Source organism: Pleurodeles waltl, chromosome 11, assembly GCF_031143425.1.
Source record: "Pleurodeles waltl isolate 20211129_DDA chromosome 11, aPleWal1.hap1.20221129, whole genome shotgun sequence".
Classification (NCBI taxonomy): Eukaryota; Metazoa; Chordata; class Amphibia; order Caudata; family Salamandridae; genus Pleurodeles; species Pleurodeles waltl.
The window spans coordinates 32400043-32420362 of record NC_090450.1 but is presented as its reverse complement, the minus strand read 5'-3'; the positions used below and the strand labels follow the sequence as shown (position 1 = coordinate 32420362).

Below are 20320 nucleotides of genomic sequence, written 5' to 3'. Positions count from 1 at the left end.
CTCCAACCCGGAAGTGTACACAGCTGGGCTCGAGAAACTGCAGAGACCCCAGGGTTGTGTCTGAGCGGTAGTCCAAGCTCCTCAGACCAATCCTGGCATTGCTCTAATGCTAGGTTTAGCATAAGAGCAGCGATGGGATTGCGAGGGAGCCTGTGCTGGTGTCCAAGGAAATGCTGGGACACCATCAGGAGCAGAGGAGTGAGGTGGCAGAAGGTGGCAGTGGTGGGAATGGCACAACGGTATGTGGTTTTGTTTTTTTTGCTTCCCCTGTCCCGTCGTCACCCCCTCCCCCTCCTTTACATTTGCGGCAGCCACGTCTGGTCAGGTGACTCGTAGTAAATCTCTGTGTGCTGGAAAAACAAACATAACATAGGGGGTTATTCTAACTTTGGAGGAGGTGTTAATCCGTCCCAAAAGTGACGGAAAAGTGACGGATTTACCACCAGCCGTATTACGACTCCATTATATCCAATGGAACTCGTAATACGGCTGGTGGTATATCCGTCACTTTACCGTCACTTTTGGGACAGATTAACACTCCTCCAAAGTTAGAATAACCCCCATAGTCTGTCTCTGAACAGGAGCACATTTATGGCCCTAGGCAAGGTTTGGCAATTTAACACTGCCAAAAAAAAAAGATATAATGTTTGCCTGTAGCCCACGCTCTAATCACATCCTTTAAGAGCTAAGGACAAAGCATTGATCGTAAATGTCAGAAAAAGATGCACTCTGGTGGCTCAATTGCACACAATGAAACTGGAAAATCTGATCATAGTGATACCTCCTTGTTCTATGTGATCAAATCAGTGACACAAAATGGGATTCATCTACTTCAGTATTTTATTATAAATGAGTTCAAGTCACACGAAGAAATGTATATAAAACAAAAAGCACTACACCACGTTTAGCCAGTGCTACTTTATCAATCAAAACTCTACAAAGTGGTGATCTAAATATGAGGCGATGTCAATGTCCTTATTTGGACCACAGCATCTATTTTTCATTATTATACTTTCTTTCATCTCCAAAAAGGCCATCCTCTTCACCCCAAGCAATGTCATCATCTTACCCAGGATAAAACCTTAGCCTAGCTTAGTCTATGAATGTTCCTCAAATTGTGCTGAAGGCTTCTTGCAAACCTCACAGACTATATATGACTTTCTATTCATTAGTCATTTTGTTTCAGTCAATCTGCCCTTAAACTCAGTCCCTGAGGTCATGTGCTAACACCTAGGACTTGGCCAGTTACTGAAACAGACATGGATGGTTAGCTGTTTTCTGGCATGCTTGTACTTGTGATTCCTTGGAAATCCATCAGAAAGGGCTTTTTTTTACATTTTACAATGGGATTGCCCAGCATATGTTTTCTTCTGGTTTTATGCAAACCAACCACCCTTGGGGTTTGCACCTGCTGCTCTAACTAAAGCTACTCTGATAACTGTGCATTACTGATTGGCATTATGCTATAGTAAGAGTCTTCCTGATTATGTTTTACTTCTGGAGCAAACAGTATATCGAGACTGCTCTTACCCGGCCCCTTCCCAACATCAGCTTTCGAGTCAGAACTCCAAAGAAAGACAGTATAGCAGAAGAGCAGTCACAGTCTACACAAGCTTCAAGGGCTGCTGGTCAATAAAAGTTTGAGACACTCTCTGACACTTTGCGAGTACATTTTGCCTAGTTACAATATAAGGTAGATCAAGGCAAAATATGAAATGTAAATGAAAACATCTATTTTAGAACAGTGCTCCATACAGTTATAATTCCATAGGTTGACTATCACAAAATGCAATCTCCAATATTAATGCATTAGTTACTTTCATCTTTATACAATGAGATAATATAGGTAGTTATAAGATGATGTCAAGTGAATCTGAATCATGAGCTCTTTCTTCTGTCCAGGGGAACCCTCTACTTAGCGGGGTACAGCACAGATCTGATAATGGTGTGGCTGCACTGTGGCCCCAAAAATGGGGTCCATGTTGACATTCTTCACTCCCTCGGGGAGCCGGAAGGTGAAGGCCCGGAGGAGGCTTGTGAAGAAGATGAACAGTTCGATCCTAGCCAGCTGCTCCCCCAAACACACACGGTGTCCTGCAAGTGGAAAAACAGGAGAGCTTGGTCACTTCTCATATTACTGCTTAGGATGCATCTTTTGCCGGGTAATATGGCAGGAAGGCCCTTGGATGTGGGGCGTGTGGGTGAATAGAAGCTCAGAATGGGGAGACTACAGTGCAATGGATCTAGACCCCAGGTTTGAAAACAAAGAGGTTACAATGTTCTTATCCAGATTTAGGCCCTCATTACGACCCTGGCGGTCGACGTTAATATGGAGGAAAGTACTGCCAACAGGCTGGCGGTACTTTTCTCCATATTATGACATTGGCGGTTTGGCTAAAGCCAAACCACCAATGTACCACACCGACCACCACGGCGGTAACGACCGCCAGGCTGGAGACTTCACTCTCTGGTTTTCGTGGCATCTTTACTGCCAAGAAAACCACGGCGGTAGGCACTATCCGTGAGATAGGGGTCTTTTCCGCCCCCCTCTTCCTCCACATGTTTCCCTCCCACCCTCCCTTCCTCTCCAGACCCCCCAGACACGCCCCTCCCTTCACACACGCACACACGCATACAAACACCCATTCCAACATTCATCCACGCATGTATACATCCATTCACACAGATCCACACACACTTAGATACATACACGCAGACATGCATTCACACAACTCAACATACACGCACTCACACATCCATACATGCACACACACAAAACATGCAACACACACCCACATACACCCACGCAAAGACATACACCCCCATCCCCACAAACACACACACAACACCCCCACCCCCTCCCCTGTTGGAGCACCCGACTTACTTGTAGTCAGGAGGTTCTCCGGCAGGAGACGGGACGGGGCGCTGCTGCCAGCAGCAGCGTCTGCCAGCAGAACACCGCCAGGCCGTATTATTCTCATAATACGTTCGGCAGCGGTCTACAGGCGTGGCGCTGCTGCTTGCAGCAGTGCCACCTTACCGCCATCCACTGGCATGGCCTCAGCTGGATTTCCGCCATCCTTCTGGCAGAAATCCGGCTGTGGTCACAATACAGCGGACGGCTGGTAGCCGCGGTGACAGTCTTTTGGAGGCTGTCGCCATGATGGTAGGTGGTTTTTACCGCCGGGGTCATAATGACTCCCCTAGTGTTTTGGTTTCCTTTGCTTGATCCTCTCGGGTTATGATCCTGTTAACTGTAGGGTTTACTACGATTTTCCCTCGAAAGCCTACTCAAAACTATGTTTCTAACTCACTACTTGTTTTTCAAATTGCAAACATCATGTACTTAGATTTTCAGATCTTACAGTCTACTCAAACTGCATGATTCCTGCTGGAACAGTTGGGTAACAGGAAAGAAAATGCAAGTGTTTGAGCCTTTGTGAAAGTTTGACTGATAGAAGAGGAGTGCTTGAAGTATTGAAAACATAACTTGAAAGGGGAGCAGGGGCTGTTGGAGGAAGATAGGAGTAGGGCTGCCTGCTTGGACTTGTAAAATGTGTGAACAGAACAGCAAGAGGAGGAGAGCAAACTGCTACAAAAATCATTATTTATGTACTCTATTGAAAGCTGAATAAAAGGTGTTTAATAACTCAGGCCTCCATTCAGGTCAGGCTAGGTGTCTAGGCACAACAGGATTTTCACTGCAAGTCGAGATAATAAATTATTCCACAGACCTGAAGGTTTCTCAGCTTGGAACCAGAAAAACATTGGCTTTTTAACTATAGAACTCAGAATAGGAAAGTGATACGTTGTGCACAGGACATGAGTGAACCCTGAGTATCTGTATTTTTTGTGAGCACTATTACTGCACCAAAAATACTATTCAGGGTTCATCTAGATCACCTTTGAAAATGTAAATACCAGTATATGTCTTTCAGGATCCAAACTAGTGATGCAGAGGCCCTGGGTAGGGGATTAAATGTACTGAGCTACAATACTTGTAAATTACATACATTGCCTTTATCCACACAGAATATAGTAGCATATTTAAACTATTCTGGTTACACATCTGTTTGTCATGGTCTCTCTTAAAGCATTTGCTTGATAGAAAAAGAGAGAAACCTCCAAGGGAGACCACGTAATTAAACGACTTAATAAAAAGCATTATCCTTTGTGCCAGTCCTTGTAAACAGAGGAATCTGGTTGCCACATTGGAAAAAGGTCAAGGTACCCATTACACACCCATTACTGGTGTGTCTGCTCTGCTGAGCTTTAAATCGTCCTTAAAACAGTGCTTCAAAAATGTTGTCCAACACCTTCAGGGGTGAGGCTACACTTAGGATTTAAATCTTCCATATCCCTCCTTTTGCCGAGCCATTAATAGAATCGCAAAATTACACACTTTGATTGAAGACAAGTATAAATTTGCAACTCGGACTCATACTTGGATGGTAATAAATTATTCCAATAGCTTAAAGCCAGCAGCTTCTCTTCGCACGAGATATACAGTGCATTTCAAGTGTCATTTATTAGCTCTGTGGCTAGGGGGCTTGCCATGTCTGGCTGATCAACCTACATGGAGGTATCAAGGCCCAAACCCATGCAGGCTATGCAGTAGCTCGAGGAAAGACTTCATTTATCTAGCCTGGCGTTAAATGAATTATGCATTTTATTGCTGAAACCGCCCGTCAACGAACGGGGGATTCAAAGTTGTCACTCGGCTATAATGAGGAGCCTTGACCCCCTCCGACCCTCCGATCAATTGTAAACTGCTGAAATGTATTTTACAACATGCTACACAACTTACACGATGTGCGGGTACAGCCCAAAACCGAGACTCCTGAATACATTTAGCAGTATTATGGCACTTTGAGTTACTGATTAATATCTTAGAAGTTTTATTTTTAGGTATTACAATTGGTTTTAAAACCCATTTTTAAAATATATTTAACAGAATTGTACTGTAGATATTGAGTAAATAGCAAATCTTTGAGATTGCTGGTAATTGGGTTTTATTGGTAAAGTTATAATTAGAGAACTTTTTATATGTGCATGATATTGTGATGGTTTTCATTAACTTAAAACAATAAATCTATTTGACATTGACACTTGTGATGCTCCCCGAGTTCCTAGGTAATTTGAAGCAGTAGTAAGCACTTGCACTGTTCCAGTTTCTTTCATGAATGTAGGTGAGGGCAGGGGGTAGGGTAGCAGCAACAGCTACCCCTGCTTTGAACTTTGATACTCTTGTCACTGCCCTTACTGCCATTGGTTGCACATTTCATTCGCAAAAATAGAAAGCAAACATGTATCCAAGTGTACTTTTTCATTTACTTTGAGTAGTGTCCTCTCCTTGTATTTATTATTAGTAATAGGGGTCTCTAGTTGGCGGTGGTTTTCACCCTGTCCAAGTAGAGACCCACACTCTAGTCAGGGTAAGGGAGTCACACAGCTAAGATAACCCCTGCTCACACACTTGGTTTCTTGGCACAAGCAGTCAGACATATCTCAGAGGCATTGTGTAAAGTATTTGTATACACACACACAGTAACACAGTGAAAGCACCACAAAAGTATTCCACGCCAGTTTAGAAAAAAGCCAATATTTATCTGAGTAAAACAAAACCAAAACGACAAAAATCCAACATACACAAGTAAAGTAAAGATATCACCTTTTAAAAGTTTAAATGAATCTTAATCCATATAAATCAATGGTTGTATCTTTTAAGCACAATGAACCTGAGATGGATCAAAAAGAAGGGCCAAAGGGGAGGTGAGGCGCCAAAAAAGCAAAGCAATGCTTCGGTTTCTTACTGCGCAGAGGAGGTGATGGGTCGATTGTTACCTCACAGGAGAGGCGATGCTTCAGTTCCTTACTGGCAGGGGAGGTGATGTATCGATTCTTTCTGCAATGGAAAGACGATGAGTCATTTTCTGGACATGGAGCCTTTGTTCCTTACTGCAGTGTGGGGTCGGTAAAGAATTGATGCCCCAGGATAATGTGTGGAAAATCTGTATGCTCTGTGTTGATGGACCCACAGTGAAACAGGCGCTGTGTTGATTCTGCTGCTTCCATTCTCCAGCCATGGGACAGGCATTGTGTCAATTTTTTAGCTGCTGGGCATCGGTGCATGGATTTTCTCCTTTAGGTCACCAGCTTACACTTTCAAGGGCCTAGGGCCTGGAGTTGGTATCACTTGGTATGTCAGGACTCTCAGCATAAGAGCCCAGGCACTGGCAGATAAAGGGGGTTATTCTAACTTTGGAGGAGTGTTAATCCGTCCCAAAAGTGACGGTAAAGTGACGGATATACCACCAGCCGTATTACGAGTTCCATAGGATATAATGGACTCGTAATACGGCTGGTGGTAAATCCGTCACTTTTCCGTCACTTTTGGGACGGATTAACACCTCCTCCAAAGTTAGAATAACCCCCAAAGTCTTTAAAGTCCTTGAGACTTCTTATCAGGAGGCAAACTCAGTTCAAGCCCTTGTAGAAACTTGGAAAGCAGGATGTAGAAAGCAACGTCCAGTCCTTTCACTCCCAGGACAAAAGCAGCAGGTCAGCACAACAAAGCAACAGGCAGAGTGGCAGGCTCTCTTACAGCATCCAGCTCTTCTCCCTAGCAGAATGTCCTCAGTCTAGAAGTGTTCTAAATTTGTGGTGTCAAAGGACCAGTACTCATACCCATTTCTGTCTTTGAAGTAGGCAAACATCAAAGAGAAGTCTTTGTAGTCTACAATACAATGCCTTCCTCTGCCCTGCCCCTAGACATACTCCAAGGGGTTTGAGATTGCTTTTTTGAGGACAGACACAACCCTAGTCAGGTGCAAGTGTACGCTCATCCCACCACTATAGCTCAGGAAGAGTGATCAGCTTGGTGATGGACCACCTGGATATGGAGGGCACACTTCAGCTGCCTTTGTGTCACTGTATAGAGTGAATACACAAACAGCCCAAATGACAACCTGAGCCAGACATGCATTTTGACAGACAGACAAAGGCACAGAATGGTTAAGCAAGAAAATGCCCACTTTATAAAAGTGGCATTTTCAAGCCTACAATTAAAAAACCAACCTCGCCAAAAGATGTATTTCAGAGACCCCACACTCAACATCTCCATTTGCTCCCAATGGGAAATTACACGTAAAAGATATTTCAAGGCAATTCCCATGCTACTTTATGGGAGAGAGAAGCTTTGCAATAGTGAAAACCACATTTATCAGTGTTTCACTATCAGGAAATGTAAAATACACTAGTACATGTCCTACCTTTTAAATACACCGCACCCAGCCTATGGGGCTGCCTTGGGCCTAATGTAGGGGTGACCTACATGCAATAAACAGGAAGGTTTGGGCCTGGCAAGTGGGTGCACTTCCCAGGTTGAAATGCCAGTTTAAAACTGCACACACTGGCACTGTGGTGGCAGACCTGAGATGTTTGCAGGGCTTCTCATATGGGTTTCAAACTCAGTGTTGCAGGGCCACTAGTTGCACTTGATTTAGAGGCCCTGGGCACACCTGGTGCTCTATACTAGAGACTTACTAGTAATTTAAATATGCCAATCACGGATAGGGCGTGAGTTATAGTAACCTTAGGGCACAAGTTAAAGTTACTTGAGGTAACTCTGGCTGTAACTAGAGAATTTCTATGGTTTCATATGTTTAAAATGTGAGCCTAACTATAACGTCCCTGTAACCTTTGGTTTTTTAAGTGAATTTCTATTTTTAAAAAAAATCTATTTCTGATGGATACAACTACCTGTGGATTCCTCACCTTATGAATTTGTCCTTGCGCCAGCATCCAACGGAAAGTCTTCTTCCTAGCTGTCCACGTCGACGAGGACGTCATAATGGCACGGCTCCACGTGACTCCGTCTGACATCAACGTGCCAATAAGAGGTCCTCGTCGGCGTACTGACGTCAGTTTTCCTTTTTTACGTGCCTTCGACGCCAACGGTTTTTCTTCCTGGCTCGTTGATTACTGTTGCATTTTTTGGTGGTTACAATGTCGCCTCCAAAGAAGTCCGGTTTCAAGCCATGTAGAGAATGTGGGGGCCGGATGTCAGTGACCGACCCACATTCGGATTGTATTTGGTGCCTTAGTTCTGAGCATGACGTTGAAGGATGCTCATCATGCCAGAGTATGAACCCTAAGGCTTTAAAAGAGCGTGAGGCGAAGCTTTTGCTGGCGAAAGCGAAGAAGAAGGGCCATAAGAGGGATTCCTCCCATGCTTCACCAAAAAAGCATAAGAAGCGGCGTCATCATGATTGACGGCGCCGTCATGACTCTTGGCGCCGGTCGGAGCGGAGCCGATCGAGGTCGAGGTCTCGGTCTTCTCGACGCCAGAAGACATGGGAGATGAGCCCTACTGTGACGCCTCAGCCCAGGAGTCCGGAATTGTCGCCGGCGCCGTCTGTCTTTGAGGTTGCGCATCATAGCCCTACATTTTCGCCGGCGTCGAGGGAGACTGATGTACAGCAGTCCTCTGCTCAGCAATATCCTGCTTTCCCGGCTCCAGGGGCGGATCCAGCTGCATTTTTTAATGCAATGAATGCCGTTTTTCAGTCTATGGCCCCTGCTGGTGCACCGGCGGGTCCCACGGGGCCATTGGCATTGGATTTGGGCTCTCCAACGCCGTATAAGGCGGCTCCATTCATATCCTTTTGTCCAGCGGAGAGTGTCGGATCGGCGCCGAGGGTATCTCCTTGTGGGAGTTCACCACCTGTGACGGTGGCTCCACCATCGCGTCAGCCGACGCCATCGCCGCGCCATTCGACGTCGATGATGTCTCCTTCCAGACTGGTTCCATCGCCTTCCTGCCAACCAACTCCGCTGAGGTCATCGTTGGACTCCGTGTCGGCGCCGGCGCCGTGTGAGGCTAGGAGTCACCCATCTCTTCCTGGGCCTTTCCGAGGTTCGAAGTCTTCGGCATTGATGGATTAATTATCAACACCGGCTTTGGAGACACATCTTCGGTCTCGTAGGAAGGCTTTAAGACTTTTGGAGGAGGAAGAGTACAGACAGCTGGAGGAAAGTGAGATTGAGCCTTCGGATGAATTCCAAGGTCTGGCCACTGCAAATGGGCTGGATACTTCCCTGGAGTGGGACATTTTGTCTCCGGGGGAGTTTACAGAAGAGGCCGCATCCTTCCATATGGTGGTAAGGAAGGCAGCAGAGTTTCTGGACTTGCCTTTGTCTGTGGCGGAGGTGAAAACTAACCTGCTCACAGAGCTGTTGCATCCTTCTGCGTCCGGTGCGGATCTTTGCTGCCTTTCAATGAGGCTTTAACTGAGCCTATATTGGACTTGTGGAGGAAGCCAGTTACGACTCCTGCAGTGAACAGAGCAGTGGCGAGGAGACATAGGGGCGCACCAGGAGATCCGGTTTTCCTGTCACATCATCCGACTCCTGAAAGTTTAGTAGTCCAGGCGTCTCGCTCCGCGAAGTCTGCTCCTGGAACATTCCCTGGAGTCACAACTGATAGGGAGTCCAAGAGGATGGAGCAGTCTTCGAAGAAGATCTTTTCATCTTGTAGTATGGCGCTCAAGGCTACTAATTCTACCTGTGTGCTGGGCAGGTATGTCCACACCCTTATGGACTCCGCTAAAGAGATAGCCAAGGATCTGCCACAGGAGGTGCAAAGATCCTTTGGGTCTCTTTTTACGGATGCGCATGCGGCTGCACAACAAATTATACAGTCTGGCCTGGACACGTCTGATTCGGTAGCCAGGGCCATGGGAACATCTGTGGCTACTAGGAGGCATGCCTGGTTAAGGTCCTCTGGATTTTCATCGGACGTTCAATCCACCTTATTGGATCTACTATTCGATGGGGAAAAGCTGTTTGGAGACAAGGCGGATTCTGCCCTTGAACGGTTTAAGGACAGTCGGGCAACAGCTAAGTCTTTGGGCTTACAGACTTCTGCTGCAGCATCTTATAGACCTTTTTCGCAGGTTTAGGGGGTTTACACGTGGCTCTGCCTTTCGGAGGTCCCAATACTTGGCCCAGCAACCTGCCAATCCGCCCTATCGTGCCTTTAGAGGGCGGGGTAGGGGTAGAGCTAAAGGGCCAGCGCAGCAGCCTTCCTCTTCATCCTCCTCCTCTGGTGGACAACAGCAGAAGCAGCCCTAGTTTTCCCCACTTTATCGTCCATACTTCTCCTGTAGGGGGAAGATTGAGTCTTTTTCTCCAAAAGTGGGAGTCGATTACAACGGACTCGTGGGTGTTAAGAATTGTGGAAAAAGGTTATGCTCTCCCCTTTCAGGAGTCCCCTCCTCCCTTCCCCCCATCCCTCATTTTGTTCAGAAGACCATCTTCTGTTGTTGCAACAGGAGGTTATGACCATGTTGTCAAAGGGCGCAATAGAGTTGGTGCCGTTGCAGGAAAGGGGTCAGGGGTGTTATTCAAGATATTTCCTGATTCCCAAAGCGGACGGTCGTCTAAGACCGATTCTAGACTTGAGGATTTTGAATTCGTTCCTCAAACAGGAGAAATTCAAAATGCTAACCCTAGCGCAGGTACTATTGGCGTGGAACGAAGGAGACTGGATGGTGTCTGTCGACTTGTAGGATGCGTACTTTCATATTCCAATAATCAAGTCGCACAGGAAGTATCTCCGGTTTGTGGTCGGGATGCAACACTACCAGTTTGCGGTCCTTCCGTTTGAACTTACTTCAGCACCTCGGGTTTTTACGAAGGTGATGGCGGTTGTTGCAGCACATCTCAGAAGGAGGGAAGTAGCGGTTTTTCCCTACCTGGACAATTGGTTGATCAAAGCCAAGACTCCAGAGCTTGTGTTGTCTCATCTGCGAATGACAACCCAGTTGTTGTTCGATCTGGGTTTTTCAGTAAATGTACCCAAATCTCACCTGGAGCCCTCTCAACGCCTCCTGTTCATAGGGGCAGTACTGGACACAACATTGTTTCGGGCCTACCCCCCACCTCAGCGGGTTCGGGACATTCAGGCACTGATTCCAATGTTTCAAATTGGAGCGGCAGTTCCAGTCCTCAAGGTCTTACGCCTGCTAGGTCTGTTTGCTTCTTGCATTCTGTTGGTCACTCATGCTCGCTAGCATATGGGGGCTCTTCAGTGGTGCCTCCGCAGGCAGTGGTTCCAGCACAAAGGAGATCTCGGGGATTCAATAAAGATCTCCAGGGATGCTGTAGCGGATCTTCATTGGTGGACAGTGGACGGCAACCTTTCCCAAGGAAAACCGTTTTCACTACCACCTCCTGTGGCCATAGTAATATCGGATGCTTCTACTCTAGTGTGGGGAGCTCATCTGGGGGACCTGGAGATCAAGGGTCATTGGTCTCCAGTGGAACAGATGTTGCATATCAATCTGTTGGAGTTGCGGGCGGTACGTTTGGCGGTCAAGGCCTTCCTCCCTTCCCTTCGCGGTCAGTCAGTTCAGGTCCTGACAGACAACACTACCGCGATGTGGTATATAAACAAGAAGGGAGGAGTAGGGTCGTACCTTCTCTGCAGAGAGGCTCTGCGACTCTGGTCCTTGGTTCAGGACCATCAGATTTGCTTAATAGCAAATCATTTGGCCGGAGTACTGAATGTACGTGCGGACGGTCTCAGTCCTCTCTTCTCAGTAGATCACGAGTGGCGTCTCCATCCAGACCTGGTCCTCTACATCTTAGGATGTGGGGTACGCCTCAGGTGGATCTATTCGCCACTCGGGAGAACGCGCACTGTCCGTTGTTCTGCAGCCTCCAGTATCCGTTGCAAGGAGCGTTGGGGGATGCGTTTCAGATGTCCTGGAGCGGGCAGTTGCTTTACGCGTTTCCCCCCATACCCTTGATTCCTCGGGTTCTGAGGAAGGTTCGTCAAGACCGGGCCCAGGTCATCTTGGTGGCACCGGACTGGCCGAGAAGGGTATGGTATACAGACCTGCTTCAACTCTCTCAGTGCCCTCCGCTCTGTCTCCCGCTCAGGGCAAACCTCCTCTCACAGTCGCAGGGGCAGGTTCTACACCCCCACCTCCAGAGCCTGCACCTTCATGCATGGAGATTGAACGGGGCAACCTGAGTTCCTTTTCTCTCCCACCGGATGTAGTGGATGCTATTCTATCGTCCAGGCGACACTCCACTAAATCCATTTATGCCGGTAGGGGGGCAAAATTTGTGGTTTGGTGTGGAGAGAATCAAAAAGATCCCTTAAAGGCCCACCTTTCAGATGTTCTTTTGTTTGCTCTTGATTTAGCAAAGAAAGGCTGTAGGGTAGCTACGGTTATGGGTTATTTGGCGGCTTTGTCGGCTTTTCTTTGCCTTCCGGACCAGCCTTCTTTATTTAAATCTCTGATTGTAAATAGGTTCATTAAGGGTTTAGTTAATAAGTTTCCTCCCACGCCCTTTCACATGCCTCAGTGGGACCTGAATCTGGTACTGACATTTCTGATGGGTTCGCCTTTCGAGCCTATGCATTCATGCCCGTTGAGATACTTAGGGCCTCATTCTCACCCTGGCGGTAATTACCGCCAGGGCGGAGGTCGGCGGTAGCACCGCCAACAGGCTGGCGGTGCTCCGCCGGGCATTCTGACCGCGGCGGTACAGCCGCGGCCAGAAGCGGAAAGCCGGCGGGCTACCGCCGACTTTCCGCTGCCCGTCTGAATCCTCCATGGCGGCGGAGCGCGCTCCGCCGCCATGGGGATTCAGACACCCCCTACCGCCATCCTGTTCATGGCGGCTCTCCCGCCATGAACAGGATGGCGGTAGGGGGTGCCGCGGGGCCCCTGGGGGCCCCTGCCGTGCCCATGCCAATGGCATGGGCACGGCAGGGGCCCCCGTAAGAGGGCCCCAAAAAGTATTTCAGTGTCTGCCCAGCAGACACTGAAATACGCGACGGGTGCAACTGCACCCGTCGCACCTTCCCACTCCGCCGGCTCAATTCTGAGCCGGCATCCTAGTGGGAAGGTTGATTTGCCCTGGGCTGGCGGGCGGCCTTTTGGCGGCCGCCCGCCAGCCCAGGGCAAATGTCAGAATCACCGCCGCGGTCTTTCGACCGCGGTGCGGTGTTCTGACGGCGGTACCTTGGCGGACGGCGGTCCTAATGACTGTTTTCTTGATTGCGATTACTTCTGCTAGGAGGGTTGGGGAACTTCAAGCCCTTTCTGTTAAACCTCCATTTACCATGTTTTTCCCTGATAAAGTGGTGTTGAAAACCAGGGTGGCTTTTCTGCCAAAAGTTGTAACTCCTTTTTATATGGGTCAGGCTATTACCCTTCCCTAGTTCTAACCTCCTCCCCACCCCTCTAAGGATGAAGAGAGGCTCCATCGGTTAGACCCTAGGAGGGCTCTGAGTTTCTACCTGGAGAGAACAAAAGACTTTCGTCTGGATGATCAGCTGTTCGTAGGGTATGTTGGACAGTGGAAGGGCAGAGCGGTCCAGAAACTAACAATCTCCTGGTGGGTCATCCTGTGTATAAAAGTTTGTTACTCTCTGGCGAAGAAAGTTCCCCCTGAAGGTATCAGGGCCCATTCTACGAGGGCTAAGTCCGCTTCTTCGGCCCTAGCGAGAGGAGTTCCATTAGTGGACATTTGTAAAGCGGCAACTTGGGCGTCCCTCCATACCTTTGTAAAACATTATTGTTTGGATTCTGAAGTGAGGAGGGACGGTCATTTTGCTCGCTCGGTATTGCAAGATTTCTTGGTGTAATCAGGCGGGCACCCACCACCGAGTGCGGTACGGCTTTGGGACTCTATTTATAAGGTGAGGAATCCACAGGTAGTTGTATCCATCAGAAGAACAAGTTCTCTTCCAGGGGATCCTCATCAAAGTCATAAACATTGAATATTCCCGCCCTTGTGCGGGGACCCCGGAGCATATATATATAAAATACATACATATTATCATGTGTAAAACAGCAATGCAGGCTATAATCATAAATAGGCTAAAATGCTTTATTTCTATGCAAGTTTTTTTTTTTTTTTTTTTTTTATATTATATTATAAAATCACAATAGATCATAAATATCTACCTAAGCCCCAAAAACTGGACTTAGGGAAGTAAACAGCAGTAAATAGCAGAGAAAAATAGAAAAAACCACATTGAAAAACAATGAAGCATTCTTAGCCAATAGGCTGCATGCAGGTTAACACAGGAGAACCATAAAAACTTTGGCACCGTGCCTTTAAGACCCTGAGCACCTCCAGTATCCCATCATGCCTCAGGGGTGAAGGGAAGGTGACAGTTGGTTCACAGTTAGGTCAGTTCTTTTTTCCGGCTTCTTCTGAGAGGATCCTGGAGCATTGAGCTCTCAGTTTTTCTGAGTTTTCCTCAGAAAAATTCTTTAAAAAAAGCGTTTTTCACTTTTCACTCGACAAGTAATATCTTTGTCTGGGCTAGGAAGGTTTTTTCTGACAGAAAAATGCCTTCTCTTTTTGTAAAATGTCCCTCTTGTGGGAAGAAGAAAGCCCAGTCAGACCCACACTCTCTGTGTATTGTCTGCCTGCCACAGAGTCACTGTCCTGACACCTGCAAGTATTGTAAGAACATGTCAAGGAGGACTCTCAAAGACAGAGAGAAGATCAGGCTACATGGGCTTCAGGAGAGGAAAAAGTCAACATCCTCTTCACTTCCCAGACCTACAGCAGAAGGAATGGCCCGTTCGACGTCGACAGGTAGGATTGTACCTGTTTGTTCTCCATCGACGTCATCGGCACCACCGTCTCACCGGCATAGATCGCCGTCGACGGCGACCAGACCGACGTCGAGGGACAAAACGTCGAAGCATGGACACAGGGGTACATTTCCGTCGACGGCAGGCCGCCGTTCGGCGTCGAGTCATCTCCGGCGCTCCCGTTCGCCGTTGAGAACGTCTCACCCCTTGGCGTCGAAGGACACGACACCAAAAACACCTCGACGGCATGAACATCCGCCGTCGACCACTCGCCACTCAACGTCGAGACACACGACGGCGAGTAGGTCCAGGTCCCGTGATAGGCGATCGGCGTCAAGACACTCGACGGCAAGACCTCCGACGTCAGGACATTCGACGTCGAGAGCAGACCAGCCAGCGCAACCTTCGACGTCGAGGATACAATCGACGTCGACACAACCTTCAGCGGTGTCACAGGCAGTGGAGCCAGCGGACAAAGCTCCCTCACCGGTGGTCTCTATAAGGAGTGCATCATCCCATTCCAGAGCATCGGGGCATGTTTCTCCCATCACAGCATCCCCGGATTCACAATACTCGAGGATGTATTCTCCTACTGCCTCATTACCGAGAACGCCATCGCCTACAGCTAGAGCAGGACGGGCTCGTTCTGCTTCTCGTCAGCCGACCACAAGACCTGCACACTCTGCTACAGCCTCTCGGAGCAGGTCCCGTTCCCGAAGGAGAACCAGGTCACGAACACCACGCAGAAGATCACCTTCTTGGTCTTCTTCAGGATCGTCTGTGGGGCGCTACTCCCCCACACTCACAGATTCTCCACCTGCTAGGATTTCCCCGGTGGATGATATCACCACTTTTAATGAGGTTCTTCTAAGGGGAGCGCAGAAGCTAAATATTGAGGTACCAGAGCCGGCCACCTCATCCTCAGTTATCTTTGAGACCCTACAACACAGATCAGTCTCGAGAAAACTGCTGCCACTAGTACCGGGTTTGCTGCAACCGACTATGGACACTTTTCTGTCTCCAGCCACTCTCAAGTCTGCCCCGGCTAGGATTCAAAAGAAATACAAAGCTCCGGAACAAGATCCTTTATTCCTGCGGAAGGATCCGCCACCGGACTCTGTGATCTTAGCCGCAGCCAGAAAAACACACTCTGTGGCATCATCTTCCACAGTCCCCCCGGATAAGGAGAGCAGACACCTAGACTCTCTGGGGAGAAAGATGTGCGGTACGGCGGCATCTGCTATGAAGGTCTCCAGCGCCTCAGCACTTCTGGGCAGATATGACCGCTCTCTGTGGGACTCACTCCACAGATTTACAGAAAAGTTGCCCAGGGAAGATAGACAGGACTTCCAGGAAATCTTGCAGGAAGGGGGCCTAGTATCTAACCAGGTCATCAGCGCGGCGGCGGACGGGGCGGATTTGGCTGCGCATGGGTATGCGCACGGAATCTGCGCTAGGAGGTCTTCCTGGCTACGGCTCACGGGTCTGAAGCAGGAAGCACAGCAGCGCATTTTGAACCTCCCATTCAGCGGGAGTTCGTTGTTCGGTACCCACGCGGATGAAGAGATGGCCCGAATGAAAACGGAAGTCGACACGATGAGGGCAGTGGGCCTGGAACGTAAAAAAGACTTCAGGCGGAGGTACAGGCCGTATGACAGACGACCATTCCAGCAGAGGGTTCAAACCCCTCACTGGTCTCAAAGGCCACAACAACGACAGGGACGTCCCCTGTTTCAGGCACGTAGACCCACAAGAGACAGAGGGTCAAGTAGACCTCAACAGTCTACAGCAAAGACGCCATCAAAGCAATGAGGCATTGCTTCCCTCAGCACTGTGCACCACTCCGGTGGGGGGAAGTGTTACGCATCATCTTCGCGAGTGGCACTCAATCACAAAAGACAAATGGGTGCTCAATATTGTCGAACATGGCTATTCTCTCCTTTTCAAAAAACCTCCTCCACACTTGCCGCCAGCAAGGTGTTTTCCTTCTCATCTCAGCCTGCTACGCAAGGAAGTTCTCGCACTCCTACAAAAGAAAGCTGTAGAAAAGGTTCCTCCGGCACAAAAAGGAAAAGGGGTGTACTCCCGTTACTTTCTGGTGGCGAAAAAAGGTCAACAGGGCCTCTTCAGACCAATTCTGGACTTACGGCTCCTGAACAAGTACATAAGAAAACAAAAGTTCAGGATGCTAGCCCTTCACCAGATTGTCCCGCAACTGCATCAGGGAGACTGGATGTGCTCCATCGATCTACAGGATGCATATTTTCACATCCCAATAGCAACCAAACATCGGAAATTTTTACGTTTCCAGATAGCGTCACAGCACTACCAATTCAGAGTCCTTCCATTCGGCCTGAAGTCTGCACCCCGAGTCTTTTCAAAATGTGTAGCAGTGGTAGCGGCACACCTTCGAAGACAAAAAATATTCGTCTATCCCTACCTGGACGACTGGCTAGTGAAGGCCTCATCTCCGGATCAGGCGAGAAAACATCGAGATATCGTTCTAAGAACTTTCGAGTCTCTAGGTCTTCAAATCAACCACGACAAGTCAACCTTGATTCCAACACAAAACCTCCGCTACCTGGGAGCGATACTAAACACAGAGCTCCAAAGAGTGTATCCTTCGGAGGAACGACTTTTATCAATCCACAGGAAGTGTCAACATCTATTAACAGCCGATGCACCTACAGCTCGTCAGGTGACATCGCTTCTGGGCTCCATGGCTTCATGCATCTTCATTGTCCCGAATGCCAGGCTACGCATGAGGCCCCTTCAGGAGGCATTAGAGAACAATTGGAGCCAAAAGACTGGTCACTGGGAGGACAGAGTTCGACTACCAACAGTGGCTTTTCAATCACTACAATGGTGGATGCACAGACCTCACCTGTCGATAGGTTCTCCGTTTCACCAGACAATTCCAGTCGACACTCTGGTGACGGATGCGTCTCTTCAGGGTTGGGGTGCTCATCTGGGTTCCTTCCAAGCTCAGGGTCTGTGGTCCGACAAGGAAAAGAACTATCACATAAATCTACTGGAACTCAGAGCAGTCCATCTGGCTCTCAAATCTTTCTCTCCATTGGTTCAGGGGAAATCTATCCTAGTTCAGACAGACAATACAACCACAATGTATTACCTGAACAAACAGGGGGGAACAAGATCACTACCTCTGTCTCGAGAATCCCAAACGATATGGCATTGGCTCCTGGCCAGGGGAATGTCTATCACAGCGGTACACCTGCCAGGTCAGCAAAACGTAGAGGCAGATTTCCTGAGCAGACATCTGGAAGACGCGCACGACTGGGTGCTACACGACGAAGTCGTCGAGGACATCTTCGGTCAATGGGGTCGACCTCAGTTGGATCTCTTTGCAGACGAAACAAACAAAAAATGCCCAGACTTCGCGTCCAGGTTCTGCCGTCCGGGATCTCAAGGGAATGCCCTGTTGATCAACTGGTCAGGGACATTTCTCTACGCCTTTCCACCGATTCCCCTCATACCGGCAGTAATCAACAAATTTTACAAATCCAGAACCAGAATGATTCTGATAGCGCCACAATGGCCCCGCCAATTCTGGTACACGGACCTACTCAACTTATCGGAAAGACCTCACAGGAGGTTGCCGTGCAGACCGGATCTCCTGAGCAGGATGGAAGGCAGAATCCTACATCCCAACCTTCCCTCTCTGAGCTTGACAGCATGGCTCCTGAATTCCTACAGTATGGGCACCTAGGGCTCTCACAGGAGTGCATGAGCATCTTGAAAGAGTCAAAACGACCTTCCACGCGGCGTTCTTACGCTTTTAAGTGGAAGAGATTTTACATCTGGTGCTCTCAACAAGGTATAAATCCCATACGAGCTCAGGAGGACGTCATACTATCCTATTTACTTCATCTGGCGAAGTCTGGTCTGCAGGTATCTTCTATTAAGGTTCATTTATCTGCAATTACAGCGTATCGTAAGTCGCCTTCTCAGGAATCCTTCTTTACGATACCTGTAGTCAAGGATTTTTTAGAAGGCTTGAAAAAGGTTTTTCCTCCCATTCGGAGACCTTCTCCTCCATGGGAACTGAATGTAGTCCTGTCAAAACTTATGGGCCCTCCCTTTGAACCTATCCACAAGGCCTCTTTACAGCACCTTACGTGGAAGACGGCTTTTTTGGTGGCCATTACTTCAGCGAGGAGGGTCAGCGAAATTCAGGCTCTGTCTTGTAGAGAACCGTACACGGTTTTTCACGATAATAGAGTGGTTCTGAGAACTCACCCATCTTTCCTTCCGAAGGTGGTGTCAGAATTCCATATCAATCAGACTATATCTTTACCGACTTTCTTTCCCAATCCGGAGACTCCGGCTGAGAAAGCATTGCATTCTTTAGACTTAAAAAGAGTGCTGAAATTCTATTTGGACAAAACAAAACCGATTAGACATTCTAACCATTTGTTTCTGAATTATGGTCATTTAAGAACAGGAGAGGCAGCGTCTAAACGAACTATATCAAGATGGATTGTGTCTTGTATTGTTAACACTTACCAACTGGCTAATAAGCAATTACTGGCTAGGCCAAAAGCGCATTCCACAAGGGGAAAAGCGGCTACTGCTGCCCTCCTTAACAATGTACCAATTTCCGAGATTTGTAAGGCTGCTACATGGAAGTCTGTGCATACCTTTACTAAGCATTACTGTTTAGACTCGGATGCAAGAGCGGATGCCCAGGTGGGGCAGGCCTCTCTTAGAAATCTATTTGCATGAATATGTATTCTTTCCTGCACTTCTTTCGGACAGTCCGCAGAGTTTAGGGATGGGCTTGCTAATCTATTCAATGTTTATGACTATTGATGAGGATCCCCTGGAAGAGAAGGATTAGTTACTTACCTGTAAATCCTAGTTCTCTTCCAGGGGTATCCTCATCAAAGTCATAAACAACCCACCCTCCTCCCCGGACTTAAGTCTCCTAGAAGTGCAGGACAGATTATCTTTCTGATCAGTTACACAGATTGTCACCGTAAAAAAGTACTGACCTAACTGTGAACCAACTGTCACCTTCCCTTCACCCCTGAGGCATGGTGGGATACTGGAGGTGCTCAGGGTCTTAAAGGCACGGTGCCAAAGTTTTTATGGTTCTCCTGTGTTAACCTGCATGCAGCCTATTGGCTAAGAATGCTTCATTGTTTTTCAATGTGGTTTTTTCTATTTTTCTCTGCTATTTACTGCTGTTTACTTCCCTAAGTCCAGTTTTTGGGGCTTAGGTAGATATTTATGATCTATTGTGATTTTATAATATAATATAAAAAAAAAAAAAAAAAAAAAACTTGCATAGAAATAAAGCATTTTAGCCTATTTATGATTATAGCCTGCATTGCTGTTTTACACATGATAATATGTATGTATTTTATATATATATGCTCCGGGGTCCCCGCACAAGGGCGGGAATATTCAATGTTTATGACTTTGATGAGGATACCCCTGGAAGAGAACTAGGATTTACAGGTAAGTAACTAATCCTTACTTACCTTCGGTAACGCTTTTTCTGGTGGATACACTACCTGTGGATTCCTCACAGTCCCTCCCGCCTCCCCGTTGCCTGCCTGATTTCACAGTTATCTTGTAAATGGTTGGTTTTTGTTTATCTGGATATATATATATATATATGTATTTATATATTTATGTAAATATATGCGTTTAAGGGAAATGTT

General features: G+C 47.7%; 1 protein-coding gene across 2 annotated transcripts in view; it reads right to left on the bottom strand.

Annotated features, from left to right (window-relative positions):
- Positions 1-795: 795 nt before the first annotated feature.
- LOC138265305 (cytochrome P450 2J2-like) overlaps positions 796-20320 on the bottom strand; it is an 82953-nt gene continuing 63428 nt past the window's right edge. For both annotated transcript variants that reach the window (XM_069212913.1, XM_069212914.1), the window contains one exon: positions 796-2094. In XM_069212913.1, coding sequence (XP_069069014.1) covers positions 1916-2094 — 179 coding nt within the window. In that variant the 3' untranslated portion in view covers positions 796-1915. The remainder of the gene's footprint in view (positions 2095-20320) is intronic.